A 21,035-nucleotide genomic window follows, 5' to 3' on the forward strand; every position below is an offset into this window, starting at 1 on the left:
CTAGAGACAGCCCCTTTCAGCCTCACCTTTCTTTTCTCATCATTTTTAAGGGTGGTGACCTGAGCCCCACAAGTACACCAATCCTCCCTTCTTGCCACATTAAGAACCATGAAGGTAAAGGGGTAAACAAGTAAGAACCAGGGAAAGGAAGAACCCAGATGTTAGGAGCATTCGTGAACCTGATAGGACCCTGCCCTCAAAGGAGGATGCCGCAAGCCTGGTCATTAGCGCATCAAGATCACTTTAGGTTAACTGGTTCTGCCTATAGTCACAGCCATAGAACCAAGAACTCCCAGATTCCACTCCCAAGGGCATAAAACCACAAGCCCACCTTTCTGACCTGACATTGGAGAGTCACTGAAGTGTTTACTATAGGAGGAGAAAGGAACCTTTAAGTCTGACTGTTGGTAGAGGCAGAGACAGTAACATGTTATGACTGAAGATAACCCTGGGCTCTTAGCATCCACACGGGAGGGGGGGGGGAAATGGAAGCAAAAGGCTGGACTTGGAAAACATAGACGGGACCTTAGATGTCTTAATGCTTTGTTTAGTAGGAGGGGCAAAGCCAAGGGTTCTGAATAGAAGACTGCTTTGTTTCTTTTGTGTTTTGTACCAGAACCAGAATTGTTTCTAATGGGGAGGGATGTGTCTCATCCCGGGAGATGATTCTTCTTGACCGTCTTGTGTTTCTGGATTTCTGTGAAAAGACAGAAATGCTTTTGTTTGAAGTTCTTTTCAAGGCCAATTAGACAGCAAGCAGCCTTGAATAAGAGATCCAGCCTCTCCCTGGGACCAAGAGCCATTCTTTTTGTTGTTGTTTTGCTTTTTTTTTTTTTAATGTAGAGGCAAATAACATAGTCTCCCCTGGGCAAAACTGGGCCTGATTGTTTGTAGACTCTTTCATAGTACTAGGCTTCCTAGGCTCACGGTGCTCAGCTGTGTGTCTACAACACCCACCTGGACCACTGTTCCCAGTGGGCCTCGGGGGAAAGGATTCCAAAAACACCAAACACATCTCCCGTGGCGCCAGGGCGTTCTAGCCCAGGAATCGCGTGCCTTCTCTCACCATCTGAGAGTGAGGTCTGCTGACTTCTGACTTGCAGGCTGGCAGCAGGGTAGGATCCCAGCTGCTTCTCAATCCTCGATGCTTACCACAGTCAGGGCCTGGCAAGGGCACACTGCAGAGAAGACTGGTGTGGAATGCCGGGGAAGGAGATGGGAGGGACAATCCTGAGAGAACTTGGGATGAAAGACGTGACCATCGCTGGCTGTCATAGGCAGCCCACCAGAGCTGCGCAGAGGATCTGTAGGGGTGAGAACTTGGGATGAAAGACGTGACCATCGCTGGCTGTCATAGGCAGCCCACCAGAGCTGCGCAGAGGATCTGTAGGGGTGAGACGGGGCAGGGCCTTGTCTCACCCTTGGCTAGGCAAGCTCTGGAAACACCAAGCTCTTGGGTGTCTTCTCACTGAGTCAGTCACACACGTTCTAGTGCTGTAGACGAAAAGCCGCCCCTGTCCCTACTCCCCCCAATTCATGCATGGAAGTCGTAATCTCTATGGTGGTAGCATTTTGATGACCACTGATGGGTAATTAAGTCTAGGTCATGAGTGTTGACCCCCACAATGGCCTGAGTGTTCTTATAAAAACCAGAGGAGGCAACAATCTCCTCCCATTCTCCAAGAGTCTGTCTAGGAACAGAGGCCTCAAAAAGAATCCACCCTTGCTGGCACCCTTCCAAAGCCATGAGAAATCTGTGTGGGGATCAGGTCACTGGGTCTATGATACTCTGTGAGAGCAGCTGGGTTGACTGAATAGCAAGACAGCATCAGGGTAATTTGGTTTTGTGTAGCGAGCCTGTGTTCTCCTAAAGCATTTGCTTTTATTCTGAAGCAGGGAACTGTCCCCACTTGCCTCTAAATGGGTTTTTAGAATGCTAATACAATCCCAGTAACTGTTAAGTTGTCCCTAGAGTAACCCAAGCCTGATTTCTTAACACAGACACGATCTAAGCAACCTGGGCAGTGGAACATCTCTGGCTCCCGCCACGCCTCTAGCCCCATTTAAACACCAAATTGGGAGAGGTATCTATGAGTGAAAACTCCATCTTTGAAGGATCATTTTGCTAATAAAATCTGAGTTTCTCCAGGCTTAATGGATATCTCAACCAGCTTCTCTTTGGAACTGCTGTGCTGCAGGAAGTGAGGTTCGGGTTAGATTGACAGAACCCTGTTGCCTTGATGGGCAGAACAGAGACTCACACGAATCCCAGATAGTAAGGATGGATATGCATAAGACAGCGGCTTCCAAGACAGGGGACCTGACTTTTCAAGCCAGGGACAGCAACACACAGGGAGGCTGGGGACCGTATGCTTACATTACACACGGCAAGCTGAAGAGGCAGCCTAGGCCCTGACTAGGGGTACAACCTTTGCCAGCAGCAAGAGCTCCAGGCTCCTCAGGAATCCTGAGAGGTGCTGATGTCTGAGCAGACTTAGCTTTCTAGCCACAGTGATGGGTATGTGAAGGTGGGTCGTAGTCCTCTCTGGGACCATGACCTGCAGTTTCATTCTAACAGAAAAGATGCTATTCAGTTGAAAGTGATGGAGTCTAAAAAAAAAGAAAAAAAAAAAAAAAGAGGGACTCCCTGAAGAAGCTCTTCGGGATAGGCTGAGGCACGAACAGGATTTAGAGTAAGAACATGACATTTGACCTCTTTTCTTCTTTGCAGAGGCCTCACCTTCTGATAAGGTCTGCCTCGTCACTGCCACACCTTCTGAGGGCAGGCCCCCAGGAGAGCAGACAGAACGTGGTCTGGCCGTGACAGGCAATAGTGAAATGAACACAATGAAGGCTCCCTCTGCAGCACAGAAGCAGGAGGAAGCCCTGTTCAACCCACTCTTATTTAAGTGCTTTCCCGGACCTCCTTCTCATAGCCTAGAAATTAGTAGGATTTCGACGTCCATGAGCTTCAAAAGATGTACGTTGAGAGCTGCCATTAGCAGTTACTCAAGAAAACAGCAGAAACTTAATTGGAACTTGAAATCAGAGCCCCAGTTATTCTTTTCTAAACAGACGTAATATACTCTTAAGAGTCATTTTCTTGTATGAGGGAGTGAGAGTCCCACTCTGTCCTTAGCTTCTGAACTCCTGAACATCCTGGCTCCACCTCCCAAGGGCTGGGATTACTGGCGTCTGTCACCAAGCCTAGTATTTTGGTTATTTTCTTATTTCCTCACATCCTAACCAAGTCACTGGGGAGAGCAATGACATGATGTGTGTGTGTGTGTGTGTGTCTGCACGCGCACACGCACGCATGTCTGTGTACAAAAAAACTGACAGGGAGAGGGCGAGAGAGAATATGAATGTATGTTGGGAGGGCAGGGCTCCATCTCTGCTGAGTCAACCAAGCAAGCCCTGGAAGCTCATACACAAAATTACATCCGTAGGAACAAGTAGACCCTTTCTTTCATTACTCCCCAAAGAATACAATCTAACCACGTGCATAATATTTACACTGTGTTGTGGGTGACAAGTAATTGAGAGATTACTTATGAAAAGGTGTGTCTAGGTTAAATACCGACATTGTACCACTCTGTTAAAAACTTGAACATCAATAGACTCTGGTACGAGTTGAGGGGCAAGCACCAGTCCCTCAGAGATTCCCAGGGACCACCATGCCTATCACACAGCAGATTTGGCTTCTGTTGTAATGAACATCCTAATGTTCCATCAGGATGAAAACAATACTAATATTGTGTGTGCTAAATACATTAAAATGGTTTTCCCTTAAATTCTTTTCACAATGCTTCAAATTGATGTCCAGAGCCTTGTACATTCTACATACACACCCAACCACTGAGTGACATTCATAGCTGTCCCCTTTTAAGTACAAAGCCTTAAAAATTACACAGGGGAAGGACAGAAATGGCTCAGTGGTTAAGAACATGTATTGCTCTTCCAAAGGACCTTAGTTCGGTTCCCACGGCAACCTCTAACTACTGTAGCTCCAGAAGTTCCACCGGCCTCTGCTGGCCTCCACAGACACTGAATTTAATTTTGGAGCTATCAAGATGATTCAGTGTATAAAGATATTTGCCACCCAGCCTGACAAAGTTTGATCCCCAGAACCTACAAAAAGAACCAATTCCCAAAGGTTGTTGCCTGACCTCCACAGGTGCACCGTCACACACGCAAACAAAAGGTAAAAAGCTTAAACTACTTTTTACTTTAAAACTTTGCATATTGTGTTGTTCTGATTTGTATCAGTAGGTATCAGAAAATTAGTTTATGAAAGATTATCATCATAAATCAGTGGGTACACATAAAAGTATACCTATCCTAAATCATAAATCATTTCATCATAAATCGGTAGGTGTACATAAAAGTAGGTATCTACTTTTAATAATTTAATTCAATTATTCCAGTACCAGAATCTATTAGAGCCATGTGCAAAGTGTAGGAAATGGAACAAAGGTCCCAGCAGCTGCATTCTGTTGTGTGGAGCCCACATTTGTAACAGCTGGTGGGACAGGGGTCTGCTAAGTGATAGCTAATCCGCATTGCCTCGCAAACGTCTCCGACTCTGGGCTCATCTAACTCCTTTAAAGCAGGCTGAGCGCCCTGAAAAGCTCTTGTTTGTGTGCAATCCCTGTGAATATCGTGTTAGAAATCTAAAGGGAGAACTAGTAAGAACAGTGAAAATGCAAGCACACCCCTCCCGTCACCCCGAGACTAGACCTGACCACGTTACACCCTCCATAAAGGCCTCCATGTTCACAGAACGAGTAACAGCAAAGAGGGGACATAACAGTTTCGGATCAGAAGACAGATTCAAACCCAGGGACTCTTGCACATTAAGAATTGCAAAAAGTCCATTCATGGACCCAATTTTGAGAACACAATCTGTTTGAACACTATGCATCCCAAAAGTACTATGACTATTTAAACTACTCATTGACAATGAAGGGTGAAATCCCAATTTAGTGAAAAACACAACACTTAAAGATGTGTTTGCACCTCCTCTCGTTTTGTGACACAGAGTCTCACAGGTAACCTTGAGTTTGCATTGATCCTGCTTTTGAAGTGCTGAAATTACAGGCAGGCACAGCCACACACTGCCTCTTACTGTACCATTTAAAACAATTCTTATTACAAACATATAGTATTAGAAGCATTTAGCTCTAGATGCTATACACTATTTTGGTTTTCTGCATCGGGATTGTTTTACTTTTGCAATCCAATTTCAGCATAGTAATTAGAAGACATGGGCAGAAATGACCAGCAATAAGGTGCTCTCATCTTTTTCAATGCTGTAGATTGAGCCAGGCCCTGTGCATGTGAGGGACATATTCTACCACTCAACTACTCCCTCAATGCCAAGACCTGCCAGTCATCCCAGCTCCCAGTGAGAACAAACCGGGGTTGTCTATATCCCACAGCACCAGATTCGCTTAGAGCTTGCTAGAACCGTGACTCTCCAGCCGCATTCAAGAACTACAGTCCCTTTGGATGTCAGTGTGGCCATTTCTCAGAAAATTAGGAAACAACCTTCCTTAAGACCCGGTAATACCACTTATGGGTCTATATCCAAAGGATGCTCAATTGTGTTCACAGCAGCATTGCCATAGCCAGAACCTGGAAACAACCTAAATGCCCTTAGACTGAAGAATGAATAAGGAAATTTGGTACATTTACACAATGGAGTATTACACAGTAGAAAAAAAATAACATCTTGAAATTTGCAGGCAAATGGATGGAGCTAGAAAACATTTTGAGTGAGGTAACCCAGACCCAGAAAGACAATTACCACATGTACTCACTCATAAGTGGTTTTTAAACATAAAGCAAAGAAAACCAGCCCACAAATCACAACCTCAGAGAACCTAGACAACAAAGAGGACCCTAAGAGAGGCATACAAGGATCTAATCTACATGGGAAGTAGAAAAAGACAAGATCTCCGGAGGAAATTGGGAGCACTGGGACCTTGGGAGAGGGTTGAAGGGAAGGGGAGAGATGGGGAGGGGAGCAGAGAGAAATGTAGAGCTCAATAAAAATCAATAATAATAAAAAAGAACTGCTGAGTCAGAACGTGTGCTCAGAACCTGCAGATCTCTCCGCAGAGCAGGTGGGAAAGCCCTGGCGGCGCATTGCCTCCACCTGGGAGCTCAGAAAGATGCCTGGGAGGGCGGCCGGGACTTTAGTGTTCCCAGCTGGCTCTACCACGCACCCAGAAAATGGCGCTTTAAGATCTTGGTTGCAACCTTGAAAAAAATAAAATTGAAGCCTCCAATCACCACTGCTTTGAAGCTTGTGTTCTCCAGCCGTCCCCAGCACCCACAACTTGGTAACTTCCCTGCCAGTTTCTGGGCCCCAGGAATTTTAGCGGGACAGAGAAAGTAGGGGAGAGCGGTGGCTCCGTCCAGTGATACTAAAATAAGTACTGTAGGCCAGGTATTTTATAGACAACAAAAGAGTATTATTTACCGTTCTGGAGGCAGCGGAAGCCAAGGTCAGGGCAAGCGAAGTTTTGAAGTTCCAGTGTCGGGTGAAGACTCGGTCTCACAGCATTTCCTAGTTCTCTGCTCTTGCTGGAAGGGAGGACCAAATACCTCCAGGCTTCCTTTATATGGGCGCTCAGCCCCGCCTCGTGCACCAATCACCCGAAGCCCCTCCCCCTGCTATTGTTTCTCTAGAGATGCCTTTCTTCTTTACGTTGTTTTATGAGCCTTCTACCTGCCTGCGCATCGTGCATCTATGTGTCTTGGGTACATGTCTGACGTCAGAACGGGTCAGATTCCCAGGAACTGGAGTTAGAGTTACAGATGGCTGTGACCCACCCACCATGCTTGGAATCGAACTCCAGTCCTCCGCCAGAGCAGCAAGCGCTCCTCACCACTGAGCAATCGCTCAAACCTGGAATCACTTTTATCCAATCCAGGAAAATTTCAAGGATATAGTCATCCGAGCCACAGCAGCTGGCTTCCCTCATGTCCTCCAAGACTGGAGAGAGCTTGCCCCGACCCTGCAGAGCCAGGAGCCCACTTGGCTCGCAGCTATGCTAAGTAAGCCTGATGACAACCTGAGTGGAATGGGGGATGAGTCTGATACTATTTTTGCCTTTAGCCACACGCTGTGATGGGCAATCCTAGCAAGTTTTCCGAATTGTTTTTAAAACATTCCCGTGGCTTAGTTGGTTCCCTCGCTGCCACTCTGGACCGGAAGCTCGACTTCTCAAGCTATCTTTACTGCAGATGGAATCGCTGCCACCAGCCCATTGGTTCTACAGCTTTCCCTTCCTTCGCTAAGTGCCCACGAGCCCTCCATGCGCCACACCTGACCTTACTGCCTGGCATCTGCAAACCATAGCCACATAGTGAAGACTCCAGTCTTCCCTGGAAAAACGGCAGTTTAGCTCTAAACAAGTGGAGATTCTCAATCTGTGGGGATTCCACTGTGGTTTACACCTCAGACACTTACCTGAGAGTTTGTGGCGGTGCCCAGAACAGAGTATACATGCCCGACTGTGCGCTGTTGGTTCAAGGGGCAGATGAGCCGTTCAGCCCCGCAGCTGCTTGCAACTGACAATTAGTGAACCACCGTGGCGTTTTAGTAACATGAGGGACTACAAAAGGCGCAAATCATTTTATTTCTATTTTATTTATGTGATTTCAAACATTGTAGCAGATGGTATTTAAGAGAATTTGCTTCAAATAAATACAGAATGCACTACCATAATCTTAAATATAACAACACATTCTTTAAAGTACATGAAAGGTGGCAAGATTAGCTGGGCATAGTGGTGGATACCGGGAATTACAGTGCTTGGGAGGCTGAAGCAGGAGGAATGAGTTTATAATAGCCTAAATTAACACAAGCCTAAGGCCAGCCCCATGTATATACTGAGGCCCCATCTTAAAACCTGAAAGCAGCAAGATTATACTAGAGCATAGGCCAGAGAGCATGCGCATACAGGGTTCAGCTGCCTCCAATCAACAGATGAGAACCTTGTGGGAACGTGGTCCTGCCAGAGAGAACACTTAGCTCTCAGCAGGCCCCTTCAAGGCAAAAAGCAACAGGCACCAAGCTCTGCCTGACCCCATCGGAAAAAAACATACCAACAGGACAGCTTCAACGGGCCATGTGTTCCCTCAGAGTTCAGGAGGCTAGAACTGTATGTTCCCTATGCCTTCCAGTTTCTGGTAGCTGCTGTCAAGCTCGGTGTTCCTCGGATTAGGGACATACTACCTGAATCTGCCCTTGTTCGTGGAGAATTCTTTACACTCTGCAGGCCAGTGTCTGAGGTTTTGTTAGACTGTCAGGATATGAAATACTAGAAGACACCATTTCGCTTGCGACAAACTCTTAGCACGTGAGCATGGTTTCCACATTCTCTCAATCAAGGTTGTAGCCAGGTGGTACAAAGTTTGTCATCACACCTCTTGGAAGACTGATGCAGGGGGATTGCTGCAAGTTTGAAGGGAGACAGTTACAGAACGGAAGCACCAGGCTGAATGGGGCTACTTAACAAGATCTTGTTAAAATAAGAAACCAAAACCAAAACAACATAAAGTAAGAAATCCTCAGATCAAAACCAACTCCACCATGCCCTCAAGTGATGTTTTTATAGGAAAGTTCAGCAAAGTCTGCTTCTTTGTTCTGGATAGTTTATGTTGAAGAACTGAGGTGCAGCTTAGGACCTGGGATCTCAGCCCCCACAAAACCCTTAAGTGGAGGTTTGTGCCCTGGGAGAGAGGGTGCAGCCGGTGCCACCTTCCACCAGGATAGCACGTGTCTGGAAGACATAGCACCTCCAGAGTGGGAGGTAAATGCGTGGTGACAGCAAGCACTGGCTTCTAGAAGCAGCATCTGCCTGCACAGGAGGCACGGCCAGTTTCCACCAGGCCTGCACAAGCCTGCTGCAGCAAGGTGGCAAGATCAGTGCATAAGTACTGATGGGAACAAAAATACTCCCTTCCCTAGGCTCCCAGAATGAGCCCCAGGTTTCAGGAGCATGAAGGAACGGCCCTATCTTCCCTAAGCACCTGCTATCAGCCCCACGCCGTTTCTTGTTTCCCAATCCTGGAATGGAGCTTGCATAGGAGCCTCCCTCGCCAACTCCAGGCGGCTGCAGTTCTCCATGGCTGACACTAGAGGGCAGGCCACTAAAACTTTTCTGTTCTAATCAGTGTGCAGGTTCAGGGAGGTGACAACCACGTGGGCAGCTTGTCTTGCTGGGCACTGGTTCTTTCTGGAATCCTTACCAACCATGTAAAACCAGGCTTTCGCCTGCTCTTCTGGACAATGGCTTTATCTCTCGTTCCTCGAAGTGGGTGGTGTAAGACCAGGAGGTCTAGCTCAGGCTAACCGGGAGAGGACAGGACAACTTTCTGGCAAGTTTACAAGGGAGCGATGAGCCTCCAGAGGGAAGCCATAATTAATTCCTCAAACCAAGAATGTCCTAAAAACCACTGTACAATAGACTCTACCTTTATAGCAAGTCTCTCAAACAAATAAACGGGGAGGTGGCTTTGGTAGCTTCAGAGTTTAGTTTCTCTTCCCCACTTCCTGGGCCCCTAGTCAAATGATTCCACCAAAAGTTATAACTCAACAATGCTTGTTCTTGCTGTACATTTGGTCTCCACTTGTTGAGTGTGGGCAGTACCTCACTGTCATTGTCCCCGGCCCCGTGGCACTGGCCACAACGGCCAGCGTTTATGGACAGGCGCCCAGTCCTTCCTTGGAGGTCTGCACAGATTTCCCAAGGGAAGGAGCAAGCACCAATGTGTAAATGGCAAGGCTTTCTGGCGCAGGCCTGCCAGGTCACTGGGCTCTGACCCTCATTGTTCATCCCACCCACTTCCCAGGGCTCTTCTCCAAGAGAGCCGGAAACAGGCGCTTGGGAGAGCCATACACTGCAAAACGATTCCATTCCTGCCCACACAAACACCGGCCCCTGGTGATCAAATGCTGTTCCAAAGAAGCAAAAGCTTGGACCAAGTCCCTTCTAAGAGTCCCCTCGAGGGGAGAAGCCTGGGACCTGGGGCAGCAAGGGAACCCAAAGACATGCCAAGGGGCTAGACCCTGGCGAAAGAAACGGGAGTTGGAGAACTCGCTGATGCATTCTGGTTTTTACTGTTTTTTCCATGAATCGCACATTTTTTTACATTACAGAGGTGATCTTTGTGAGACCCCGCAAACAATAGAAGTAAAAGAAGCGGTAATAGTCCCCTAAAGTCTAGTGTCTACTTAGAACGAGGAAGACACTTCTGCTAGTTTCGAGCCTTGTAAACGCACCCTCGTCACTCTCTCTCCTCTGCTGCCAAAGCATGGAGGGGATGACCGGGCCCCGTAACATCAGCTAGTAAGGGACATCAACAGAGCTGTCCATCCTCAGTCACGAACAGATTTCTTCAAAATCAAAATGTTTTTGTTTTCTATATCCAGGGAGGCAAGGCACTGTGTTTCTCACATCTGGGGACACACCATTCTGTCCGGTCTTAAGAGTAGCACGTGGAATGGAAGGCTTTGCTTCCATCTGTTCACAAGACTATTTTCCAGTAATAATTCACAATCGAAACACACGCAAGGTGGTGTTTTCCAACGGGGTAAGATGATAGTTTCAAGGGACTACTGGCAATTTCTTTCTTATTAAAAACTGTAACTTTTACCTAGGCCCACGGTGTATTAAATACACAGCCCAGAATGACAGGGTCAAGGTCTGAGATCTGCGTTTTACAAGGTCCCCAAGGCATCTGTAACAATCAGGAGACAACTCCGGGACAGAGAAGACCTACTTACAGGGTGCTCTGTCTGTCTACGTTTAGCAACCCAGACAGATTCAGCCCCCACAACCACAACTTTCCCCTCCCACTCAGGACTGATGGGTGTTTCTCAAAATCAACCTGTGATTTCATCATCATCACAGGAACTCAGCAGTGGGAGTCCTCGATCCCTGTTCCGACCTACCTTCTGAGGGACTCTGGGGGTGGTGGCAGCTGTTGGGACATGGGCTTGCACCCAAAGTTTCAGGCACATGAGGAATGAGCTACACCCCTGGCACAAGCCTTTTCTGTTTTAACCAGTCATTCCAGAATGCTTCACGGTAGCATCTGGGAAGTATTCAGAAAAGAAACAACATAATCCCATGTCAGGTAGAACCAAGTTTATTAATGACAGCTTTTATTACAATCACTCTCGAGTGTAAAAAATAAAGGCGATTAAAATTTAAAACTCACTTGGGCTTGTGACTTGGCTTTCACTGGGTATGCCACAGGGTGGGGGAAATCTTGCCTGATTAGGAATCAACTGGCCAGATGCAGTTCACTGGAGAATGAGGTAATAAAGGAGACAGAAGTGCCGATCCGAGAAAGACATCACAAATGACGGCATGGACAGGGGCGGAGTCATGTAACCTCACGTCCACGTATGGAATGACTATCTCTACCTACAACGGACACAGATACACACATGCAGGGCCACGCACACCCAAACTGCGGAGATGGGACTGGAAAGGGGTGCCCGTCCTCCCGCGGAGCAGACTGTCCGCCAGCCACGGCGACGCAGTGCCATGGGAGTGGAAAACCGTGCTGACCTGCTCACTCAGAAAGGTGGCTGGCGAAAGTGGGGCTGCTCTCACAGGCTGCAGCCTTCCCGGCAACCCACCATCTCAAACCTGCTCCCCACGACAGCAACACCCAGGGAATACCACAAGCTGGGTAAAAATCTGAGGCCCAAATCCACCCTCCCAGCGGGCACGAGGCAGAAGCAGGACCTGAAGGTGGTTTTCTGCCCAGCGTCAACAGAACCCTGGCTGGGCCTCAGTGCGGCCCCTCAAGTATTTGTGCTTTGTTACTACCCTGAGGTCACCTCATGGGGACAGAGATCTGGCCATGCACTAGACTAGGTTTGATTTTGTTTCTGTTTTCTTAAATATATGACGAAACTAAAGTTGCAAGAAGACCCTCGTCAGATGCGTTTTGACTGTGTCAGCCCTGCTTTGGAACGGAGCCTTAGCAAGGAAGACGGGGCGTGTACAAAAGCTGAGCTGGAAGCTGGGAGAGACGGGGAGCCCATGAGGCATAGGACGCATGGCTTGGACAACATGCCATAACCACCCAAGGCTGGGGACCTCTGACATAAACGCTGACGAGTGCTCTCAGGTGTCTCCTGGAAAAGGACATGGTGGGTTCAGGGTCACAGCACATGCGGGTGAGGATTATACAAAAACTTACTCTTGAAGCGGAATAGGAAAACATTACACAGGACTGTATCATAGCCTTTGCCTTGGGAGACAGAAAGAACCAAAATAATAACCGATTTAAAAAAAAAAGAAAAAGAAAAGAAAAAAGAAACAAAACACAAAAAAACGAGCCCAGAGTATTCCGGAGTATCCGAGGAACCCGAAGGTTAAGGTGGGGGACAGGAGCGCTCAATTAGTGCCTCTCAGTAGCCTCGTTTTCTCCTTGGAGGTCACGGATAAAGCTCAGGCTGGCCGCTCAGAGGAAAGATCAGTCCTGTGGAAACGTGACCTGCAATCTCTGCTACCCTAACTGGCTACTCTAAACACCAGGCTTTCTTAAGGTGCACCCTGGACGGGACCCGTTCCATCCATCTCAAAAATCCCATCACAGAGGACAGTCGCAACAGGTTCTGAGAACGTGAATGGAGAGATTTCAAAACACTTAGCCCTGGGGGGATAAGGGCTTAAGTTTTAGCCAAGATGTGGACAGCACTGTATTCTCCACAAATTCAAGTACATGCAGTGCCCGACCTCCCCCCTTTCCCTTCCTGGTAGCATCCATCCGTCCCTCAGTTCACGGCTACAGCAGAGGTTCATGGCACAGTCCCTCAGCGGCTTTCCCGCTGTTCTTTTGAAAAGGCCCGTCTTTGAACGGCGTTCCCCAGCTTTACCCCCAACAGGAAGTAAGTTCTTGGCAGCTCCATGAGGTGGGACTGTGGGCCCGCGGTCAGGTCCCTGCAGTCCGCCATCGGTCAGCACAGGAGGGTCAGCGAGGGGGTCAGTCCAGTGTCTTGCAGCAGTGGTCACAGGGTTTTTTACCAGCTAGCCCTGACAGCTTCAATGTCACTCACTAAATTCTGTGCCAGGCATATCCCAAAAATCTAGAAGAGGGAAGAAAACCGAGTTAGACGGCAGAATTAAAACACTTTCGGCTTTTCCTTGGCCACTGAGTCTGCCCCCCCCACCCCCCCCCCGTTTGATAATCTGATTCTTAAAGTGATAAACAGGGGATGGAGATGTAGCTCAGTCAGTCTATAGAGAGCTTGCCTAGCGTACACAAAACCTGGACTCTATCTCCAGCACCACAGAAAAACAGGCGCGGTTGTATTGTATCTATAATCCTGGCTCTTGAGAAGGCAGAGGCAGACACATCGGAAGTCATCCTCAGCTACGTAGCAAGTTTGAGGCCAGCCTGGGATGCATGAGACCATCGGCTGAAAAAGAGGGTGGGGAGAGAGACAAGAAAAACTGAGATGCAATTAATGTTCTATAAAATCCATAATTTTAGCATGACTTTAGCTCTTCAATACTAAATGCAGAAGATGTTCATTGCCCTCAAGCTGACCCTGTACAGAGAGAAGCCATTTCTAACCCTCCCCGTGGCCTAGACAGGGCTCATCTACTTTCTCTCTCGATGAAAATGGCGTCGGATAGTAAGGACGTGGTGCCTGTGACCTTTTCCATGGAACGAAATGTTCTCCACGCTCATCCACTGGTACTGTCCGAATGTGAAGTCCACACAATCTCATGGGTTTGAATACTCAGTCCCCAGCTAGTGGCACTGTTTTGGGAGGTTCTAGGACATTGAGACTGTAGCTTAGCAACCAGAAGTGGGTTGCTAAGGACAGTGACGAAGGTGTTCTCTGTCTCTAAGATGCTTTGGCCGCTATGCCTTCCTCACCATGCTGGGCACTAGCCTCTCAACCCTGAGACCAAACAAACCTCTCTTTCTTTCTTCTACAAGGTATTGATTACAGTGCTGTAAAACCTCATGACCCAACTACCAATTTTCTTTACAGGACACAAGTTAAAGAACTTAAGTGAACGTCTCGGTACAGCATACGGAAAGTTGAGGTAGCCTCAACATGTTTGCCCTGCCTTTGTGACCAGAGAAATCACACGTGTATACGGGAAAGTCTAGAGCTCAACTGGGTCACGAGGCCTTCCAATCCTTCTATGGATTTCACTTGCCTTTCAGGTAATGAACCTCAACGAAGCCACACATGAAGGCAACAGTTTTGTTGGTGAGCAGCCTGTCTGATCCATGCACCAGCTGCTGCACTTGCCCAGCCAGCTCTCTCTGAAGGCCCCGCCACTTCACTGTGTCTGGATGTGATAAGTTCCTCAGTCTCGTCCTCCCTCTCCTCCTGAGAGTGTCAAACCCCATCAACAAGGCCACAGGGGGAGGCAGGAAACACAGGAGGCAGAGCTCCAGGCTGACTGGGTGGGGGATCGTTCTGATATAGGGGCACAGGTGGGGATGGTGAGATCCTGGGATGCTCCCAGGGCACTGTGAAGATGGGGAGTGTGGGGGTGGGGTGGGGGACCAAAAGCCGCTGAAGGACACTGGTGACTCTTGCAAAGACATGTCCAGCCAGTTGTTCTATTTGGGGTCACACAGTAACTCTGTATTTATTTTCCAGAGAGCTGAGCCATTTGTTTCCTCCCTCCAGAAGTGTGTGAACGCTCCATCTTCCATCCTCATGAACACCCATTATCTTTCTTATTACGGCCACCCCGGTGGGTGTGCAATGGTTTTCTCACTATAGTTTTGATTTGCAGTTCTCTCATGACAAATGCTGTTGGCATCTTTTCTCATGTAATAGGCCAATTCTATCTCTGCTGGAGAAGTGTCTACTGAAATACTCCGTTCGCTTTTAAACCAGGTCTTGCAAGGTAGCTCCGGCTGGCCTTTCTTCCAGATGTTTGGCATAAGCCCCTGTTATATATTCTAGGCATTGAGATCCCTTTCAGGTAACCACTCGCAAATATTTTCTGCTATTACGTGAGTAATCTTAAATGACATCATTTTCTGCATACAAGTCTCATATTTTGGTGAAGTCCATTATCTATTTTACTTGGTGGTTATATTTTTGCCATCATGCCCTTTTAAGGAAACTGTCCAAGACAAAAATCACCAAATTATACCATATTTTCTTCTAGAGTCTCATCACTTTGGCTTTTATATGGAGAGTTTTGTTCGTTTGCTTTTCACACCAAGGTCTATGAAGGCTGCGCTGGCTGTGCACTCTGAAGTGGCCGGCCCGCTTTAATCTTTTTTAATAGCGTGCATTATGGGCATATAGTATGTTACACTTACATTGGAGTCTTTGATCTATTTTAAGTTAATGTTTAAATATGATATGAGACAGGCATCTAACAGTCGGTCTTTTCCAGAGAGAAAAATCAGTATTTCTGCACCATTTGTTGAAAAAGATTTTTTTTTTGTTTTTGTTTTTTTTTTGTTTTTCGAGACAGGGTTTCTCTGTGGCTTTGGAGCCTGTCCTGGAACTAGCTCTGTAGACCAGGCTGGTCTCGAACTCACAGAGATCCGCCTGCCTCTGCCTCCCGAGTGCTGGGATTAAAGGCGTGCGCCACCACCGCCCGGCTTGAAAAAGATTTTTTTTTAAGTTTTTTTTTTTAAATGTGTATAGGTGTTTTGCTTCCCTGAATGCGTGCATACCACATTCTCACCGTTGTGTATGGAGGCCAGAAAAGGCCATCAGATCCCATAGACCTGTACTGAAAGACAATTGTTAGTTATCATATGGGAGCTGGGAATTGAATCCTGGTCCTCTGGAAGAGCAGCCAGTGCTCTTAACCACGGAGCCGTTTTTCCATCCCTGGAAACCCTTTTTCCGTCCCCCACTGAATAGTTTCGAGTCCCTTATCAAAGCAAAGCTCACAGAAGTTCTGTCTGGAACCCTGCTACTTTGTAGCGAGTTTTAATTAGGAAACATGAATTCTTCATCTTCTGATCTTTTCCAGTTTTATTTAGCTATTCTGGTTCTTATTTTCCCATGTCATTTCAGGCCCAGCTTGGCCATGACTGTGAACGAGGAGGTGGGACCTGAGGTGGGGACTGCACAGAACCTCTAGGCCATGGAGTAGGGACGCCATTGGAGTGATACTGAGTCTTATACTCCGTGAACACAGGGTGCCTTTCTATTCACTGCAGACTTCTTTCATTCCCTTCCAGTGTGTGCCCGTTTGCGACCCTCTGCAGAAACTATCGCATCAATAGGAAGCTCCTGAGACAGCCTTCTGGAAAGCTGGTCCAGAGAGACAAGAGACACAACACATACTTCTGAAACTCCAGAGCCTTAGCCTTCCTGCTGAGATCCACTCTGAGCAGCCATGTCTACCCCAGCTGACACGAGGCAGCCCTCTAAACCGATGGGATGCCAGTGAGTGACCTCATCAACCTCTTCCTAGGGAGAAGGAGGCAAGGTTTCTTGACGTGTTTCGGGATCTAGAACCAGACCTTCAACAAACACAAACCTAATAGTTCCGGTCTGTTCCCAGGACCGCCTGCACGTCACGGAAGCTATGGCGCCGAGGAGCTTGAGCAAGCGTCCTGTCCTGAGGAGGTGTCTCTGGGTACCACTGTCTGAGTTCTACCAGCAAGGACCCACGTCTTACCTGCAGCAATGCGATGCCGATGAAAATACCAGCCACGATGGTTAAATTGTCCTGTAGCCACTTCTCAAACTGCGGCACGCAGCCTTTCGTGTAGATTACAATCTGTTGGTCAACTTCCTTTACAAGGGAAGAGAGCAGAGTGTCACAGATACAGCCTCGCGCATGCGCAAACGCTCCTCCAGACACGCTGGGCGCTAGGACACAGGGGCAGGTTCCACTTACTGGTTTTTGCCTGGCATCATAGCCACACTGAGTGTTGATGACATCTTCCTGGGGAAGAAAGGAAGAGAAAAGTGAAATTCCCTCGTCTTCAACAGAAAGCCTATCTACTAATAAACAGGAGCCCCTGCAGAGTCGGTGGTGAAACCCGATGAGGGCACACAGACCACTGCACCGTGTTCAACGTGCCATGTGCATCAAATGCCACACGCTTACAAGAGCAACTTCAGAAGTGCGGAGAAAGACATTCTCCGCCTTAGAGATGAGGAAAACTGAGACTATAGCAGGCCCATTATGCTGGGGGTAGGGGGAGGATCAAGATTAAAAATACTGCCAAACCTCAGAAAGCTCCAAGGCTTGGGGAAAATGGAGACATAGACCAAAATCAAACTTAAAGGACAAAATGACCATCTTTATGCTCTTTGACGATTTCTACTTAAAAAAAAGTCTCATGCACGCCAAATATGTCCTTGTCCCTTATAATCAATAAAATTCTGTCAAAGTTTTTTTTGTTTGTTTGTTTTAATGAAAAAGGATTATGTTACTAATTACAAAGCAAAACACTGTCTGGCCATGTGTCGAACAGGCAGCCTGACATCTCCAGGATCTGGTTGGAAATACTGGGGGCTAGCTGCTTCTTCCCCTCCGGGGATCAGATATGAACCTCATCAGCTCTGAGTTCACGGCACAGGACAGACCTACTGAGGATCTGCGGTTGCCTAGTGACTCCTGGAGACGCTTCCGATTTTTTCTCACGGACAGTGACAGAAAACACAGAGCACGCTGGCCAGTGTGCGCCTAGGCTGCCTGAATGGATCCACAGACTTCAAGCTGGACATCCTGCTGCTAATTGACCCGCCTCAGGGGAGGAAGACAGGCTGGCCGGAAGGGAACCACAGGCAGGGTGGCAGAGTTCTTAGACTGATACTCAGCCCTCCAGATGCTCAGCCTGCAAGAAGGCCAACAGCTCAACCCTCTAAAAATGCTGGCCGCTGTGCTCTGTGAAGGAATCCCCCAGCTTCCAAACTTGCACAAGGGGGAGCCTGTGGAATCTGTCTGCACCCACTGCACTCCTGTGGCAAGGGCAGGCTTGTCCAAGAAAGGCAATAGCTACTCCTCAAGTAAGTATCACTAACCCACTGACCCTCAGTTCTGGCTTTTTACTTACAATACAGACGGTCCTTTTTGTTTTGTTTTGTTTTGGTTTCTCTGTAGCTTTGGAGCCTGTCCTGGAACTAGCTCTTGTAGACCAGGCTGGTCTTGAACTCACAGAGATCCACCTGCCTCTGCCTCCCAAGTGTTAGGATTAAAGACCTGTGCCACCACCATCTGGCTTAGAAGGTTCATTTGTTGTTGTTGTTTGTTTTTTATTCTACAAACCATGCACGCAACATGACATGTAGTAAAAAGGAGTGACTTCTGAGTGGGTTCTATGTTTCCTTTTTAAAGTAACAAAAGTGGCATCCGCTGCTGCCATCTTATGCCACACTCTGGGCCACTGTGACTCCCTAAGGAGCACTCCCAGCATCTCCATCCTGTCAGGTCGCAGTCTCTCCTCTTACTCCTAATTCCCTTCCAGGAAGTCACATGAGAAGAACAGCTTAATAAACCCAAGCTACTGCAGACGGCTCACCTGGGAGCCCCACATTCTCATGAAGGGGAGACAACTGACAGAGGCAGCCTGCCTGGGTCAGGCACCCATCTCTGTCGCCTGTCAGCACTGTGATTCGGGAGAAGTCACTTGTACGCCACATGCCGTGGGTTTTTTTTTCCCCACCCAAGAAAGGGACCCCCTTTTTTGACCTCCCATGAGCCAACACACACCAAGGCTCAGAATAGGAACAAATGCAAACACACTGGCTAAATGAATACCAGCCACCCTGTCTTGACTGGGAAGCCTGAGGCACAGCACCCCCATGGAGGAGCTACAATCAGCATGAGCCTGTGAAAAGAGATAGGGGACAAAATCCCTTTGCTGTCACCCACGCCCGTAGTGAGCGCAGGCGCAGGCGCAGAGCAGCCACCGTGGGCTCGGCGCTCTTACCGCGGGGTCTTTAGTGCAGCAGGAGAAGGGCACACCGCATCGCTCTCGGCTTGCATTGGAATCTGTGCAATTGAAGTAAATATTTAGGTTCCAATCATCAGCTCCAAAAGCCCCACAGCACTGCCACTAGAGCAAACAGGAGAGAGTTAGAAGATCGTCTAGGCTCCGAGGTGACCAGCCACCTGCGCTCCACCCCCCTGACACCCAGCCCCGGGGCCTCAAGGTCTATTTGGCTTGGCCACATTCTAGAGGGACACACAAGAACGTTCTAGAAGGAAAAATAAAACATTAGCAACACTGGCGACAACTAATGAGGCAACTTGGTTGGGCTTGAGGATCTGATCTTATTTTAATGGTTCTTAAACAGTGTCACCGAGTGTAAGTGACATCAGGTGAGTGTCAGACACTTCGGTTCTGACAGTGCACACACCAGGACTCTTGCCGCTTCACGACACGACACATGGCTGATATCCAGTGGCACAGTGGTCAAACGTGGCGAGGCCTCGGGTCCAAGCCCCACAACGACAAAAGCAAAAACAAACCAACCAAACAAAAAACAGAGTAAATAAACTCTTATCTTTGTACAACCTTGGAGGGTTCATTTTTCATTATCTTGGTCTCTATGCTGAATCTATTTCATGTTTTAATAATTTATTTTTTATTATTTTATATTCATTGGTGTTTTGCCTGCATGTGTGTCTGTGTGAGGGAGTCAGAAGCCCTGGAACTGGAGCTACAGAGAGTTGAGAGTTGCCATATGGATACTGGGAATGGAATCTGGGTCCTCTGGAAGAGCAGTCAGAGCTTTTAACTGCTGAGACATCCCTCCAGACTCTTTTTTTATTTTTAAGAATTTTTTTCTTTTTTTAAAAAAAAATGTTTATTTATTATATATACAGTGTTCTGTTTGTATGCTTGCTGGCCAGAAGAGGGCACCAGATCTCATTACAGATGGCTGTGAGCCACCATGTGGTTGCTGGGAATTGAACTCGGGACCTCTGGAAGAGCAGTCAATACTCTTAACCTCTGAGCCATCTCTCCAGCCCTAAAGAACATATTTTTATATATTCATCTTTACAAAGTCAATCAGCTAATTAAAATATAAAATAACCAAGATGTTCATTCCATTCAGTGACTGATTATGGCTGGCTATAACCCACCTACTACCTCCTTGTTCTGGACTACCCTGGCTTCTTAAGTTAAACTAAAACAACCCTTGGCCACGTTAGGGCATTGGTGACCAATAGCTATGTCGAAACATTTAACTCCAGAACAAACGGCAAGAGTCACATGAAACAGCATAGTTGTTGAGCAGAGCAGGTGGCATGCGAGGAACACGTGTGAACACACGCTCTGCAGGCCCTGCTGCTCCTTGGGCTTGGGCACCACAGGTTTCCCTGTGAATGAAGCCCAATCAGCTCTGTCCTGCAAACTTCTCAGGGACACTGGCTGGGAAGCTGTGAGCTTGCATTCTGCAAGACCTAACACCAGCGATGGTCTGCTGGGGTGAACGGGGCTGCATCTCATACCCAAGGACAGCCTGCTGTAGACCTCAACGAGTGCTGAGCACCCTGAGAAGGGTCGCCGTCCTAAACCCCCACTGGATGCTGAAGCGAACTGCCTTCTCCAAGGTAAGGGTCACCCAGTTCAACATTTCCAACTCAAAGCAAGACCTTGGTCCACCGCACCTCTGTGTGGCCCCTGATATTGCCCTAAACCCTAATGCCACTAACACCACTGACTAAGTTTGCTTGGCTTACTCCTATTGCTCCACTGGAGGTGTGGGAGGGCCTGCTGATCTGCAGGACAATAACATCCTGGGGCCACTATGAGACCATGCGCATCATGTTCAAATAGCCAGGGAAAGTAGACAATAGCTCACGTTTTCTTCTCTCATTTGACTATCACGGAACGAATTCAAGCTTTTGCTAGTACAAAGTCAATGAGACTGTGTGTCCCTTGGCTCCTTGTCTGTCACACTTTGCATTGGGAGTGACATCTGCCTGGTCTGTGGGCAGGAGGGGAGCAGCCAGTCACACAGTCATGTTCAGACACCTGTGTGGCAGGAGAGGGGGGCCCTCTTATTTCATTTGTTAGAAGCCAGCAGG

General features: G+C 47.8%; 2 protein-coding genes and 1 long non-coding RNA gene across 7 annotated transcripts in view; 1 reads left to right on the top strand and 2 right to left on the bottom strand.

Moving 5' to 3' along the window:
* The window catches only part of LOC126488352 (uncharacterized), a 124,491-nt gene extending 117,907 nt beyond the window's left edge, over window positions 1-6,584 (bottom strand). The window contains exon 1 of the long non-coding RNA XR_007588658.1: window positions 6,488-6,584. This is a non-coding gene — a long non-coding RNA (uncharacterized lncRNA). The remainder of the gene's footprint in view (window positions 1-6,487) is intronic.
* Rap1gds1 (Rap1 GTPase-GDP dissociation stimulator 1) overlaps window positions 1-21,035 on the top strand; it is a 575,856-nt gene that overhangs the window by 132,322 nt on the left and 422,499 nt on the right. The gene's annotated exons all lie outside the window — the stretch shown is intronic.
* Window positions 11,151-21,035, bottom strand: part of Tspan5 (tetraspanin 5) — a 162,909-nt gene continuing 153,024 nt past the window's right edge. The window contains exons 5-8 of the mRNA XM_050121770.1: window positions 18,928-19,053; window positions 16,887-16,934; window positions 16,665-16,781; window positions 11,151-13,123 (exon numbers count right to left, since the gene is read on the bottom strand). Of these exons, the coding sequence (XP_049977727.1) occupies window positions 13,058-13,123; window positions 16,665-16,781; window positions 16,887-16,934; window positions 18,928-19,053 (357 nt within the window). The 3' untranslated portion in view covers window positions 11,151-13,057. The remainder of the gene's footprint in view (window positions 13,124-16,664; window positions 16,782-16,886; window positions 16,935-18,927; window positions 19,054-21,035) is intronic.

The sequence above is a fragment of the Alexandromys fortis genome, unplaced genomic scaffold, assembly GCF_014885135.2.
Source record: "Alexandromys fortis isolate MF-2015 unplaced genomic scaffold, M_Fortis_MF-2015_v1.1 scaffold_196, whole genome shotgun sequence".
In the NCBI taxonomy this organism is placed as follows: domain Eukaryota; kingdom Metazoa; phylum Chordata; class Mammalia; order Rodentia; family Cricetidae; genus Alexandromys; species Alexandromys fortis.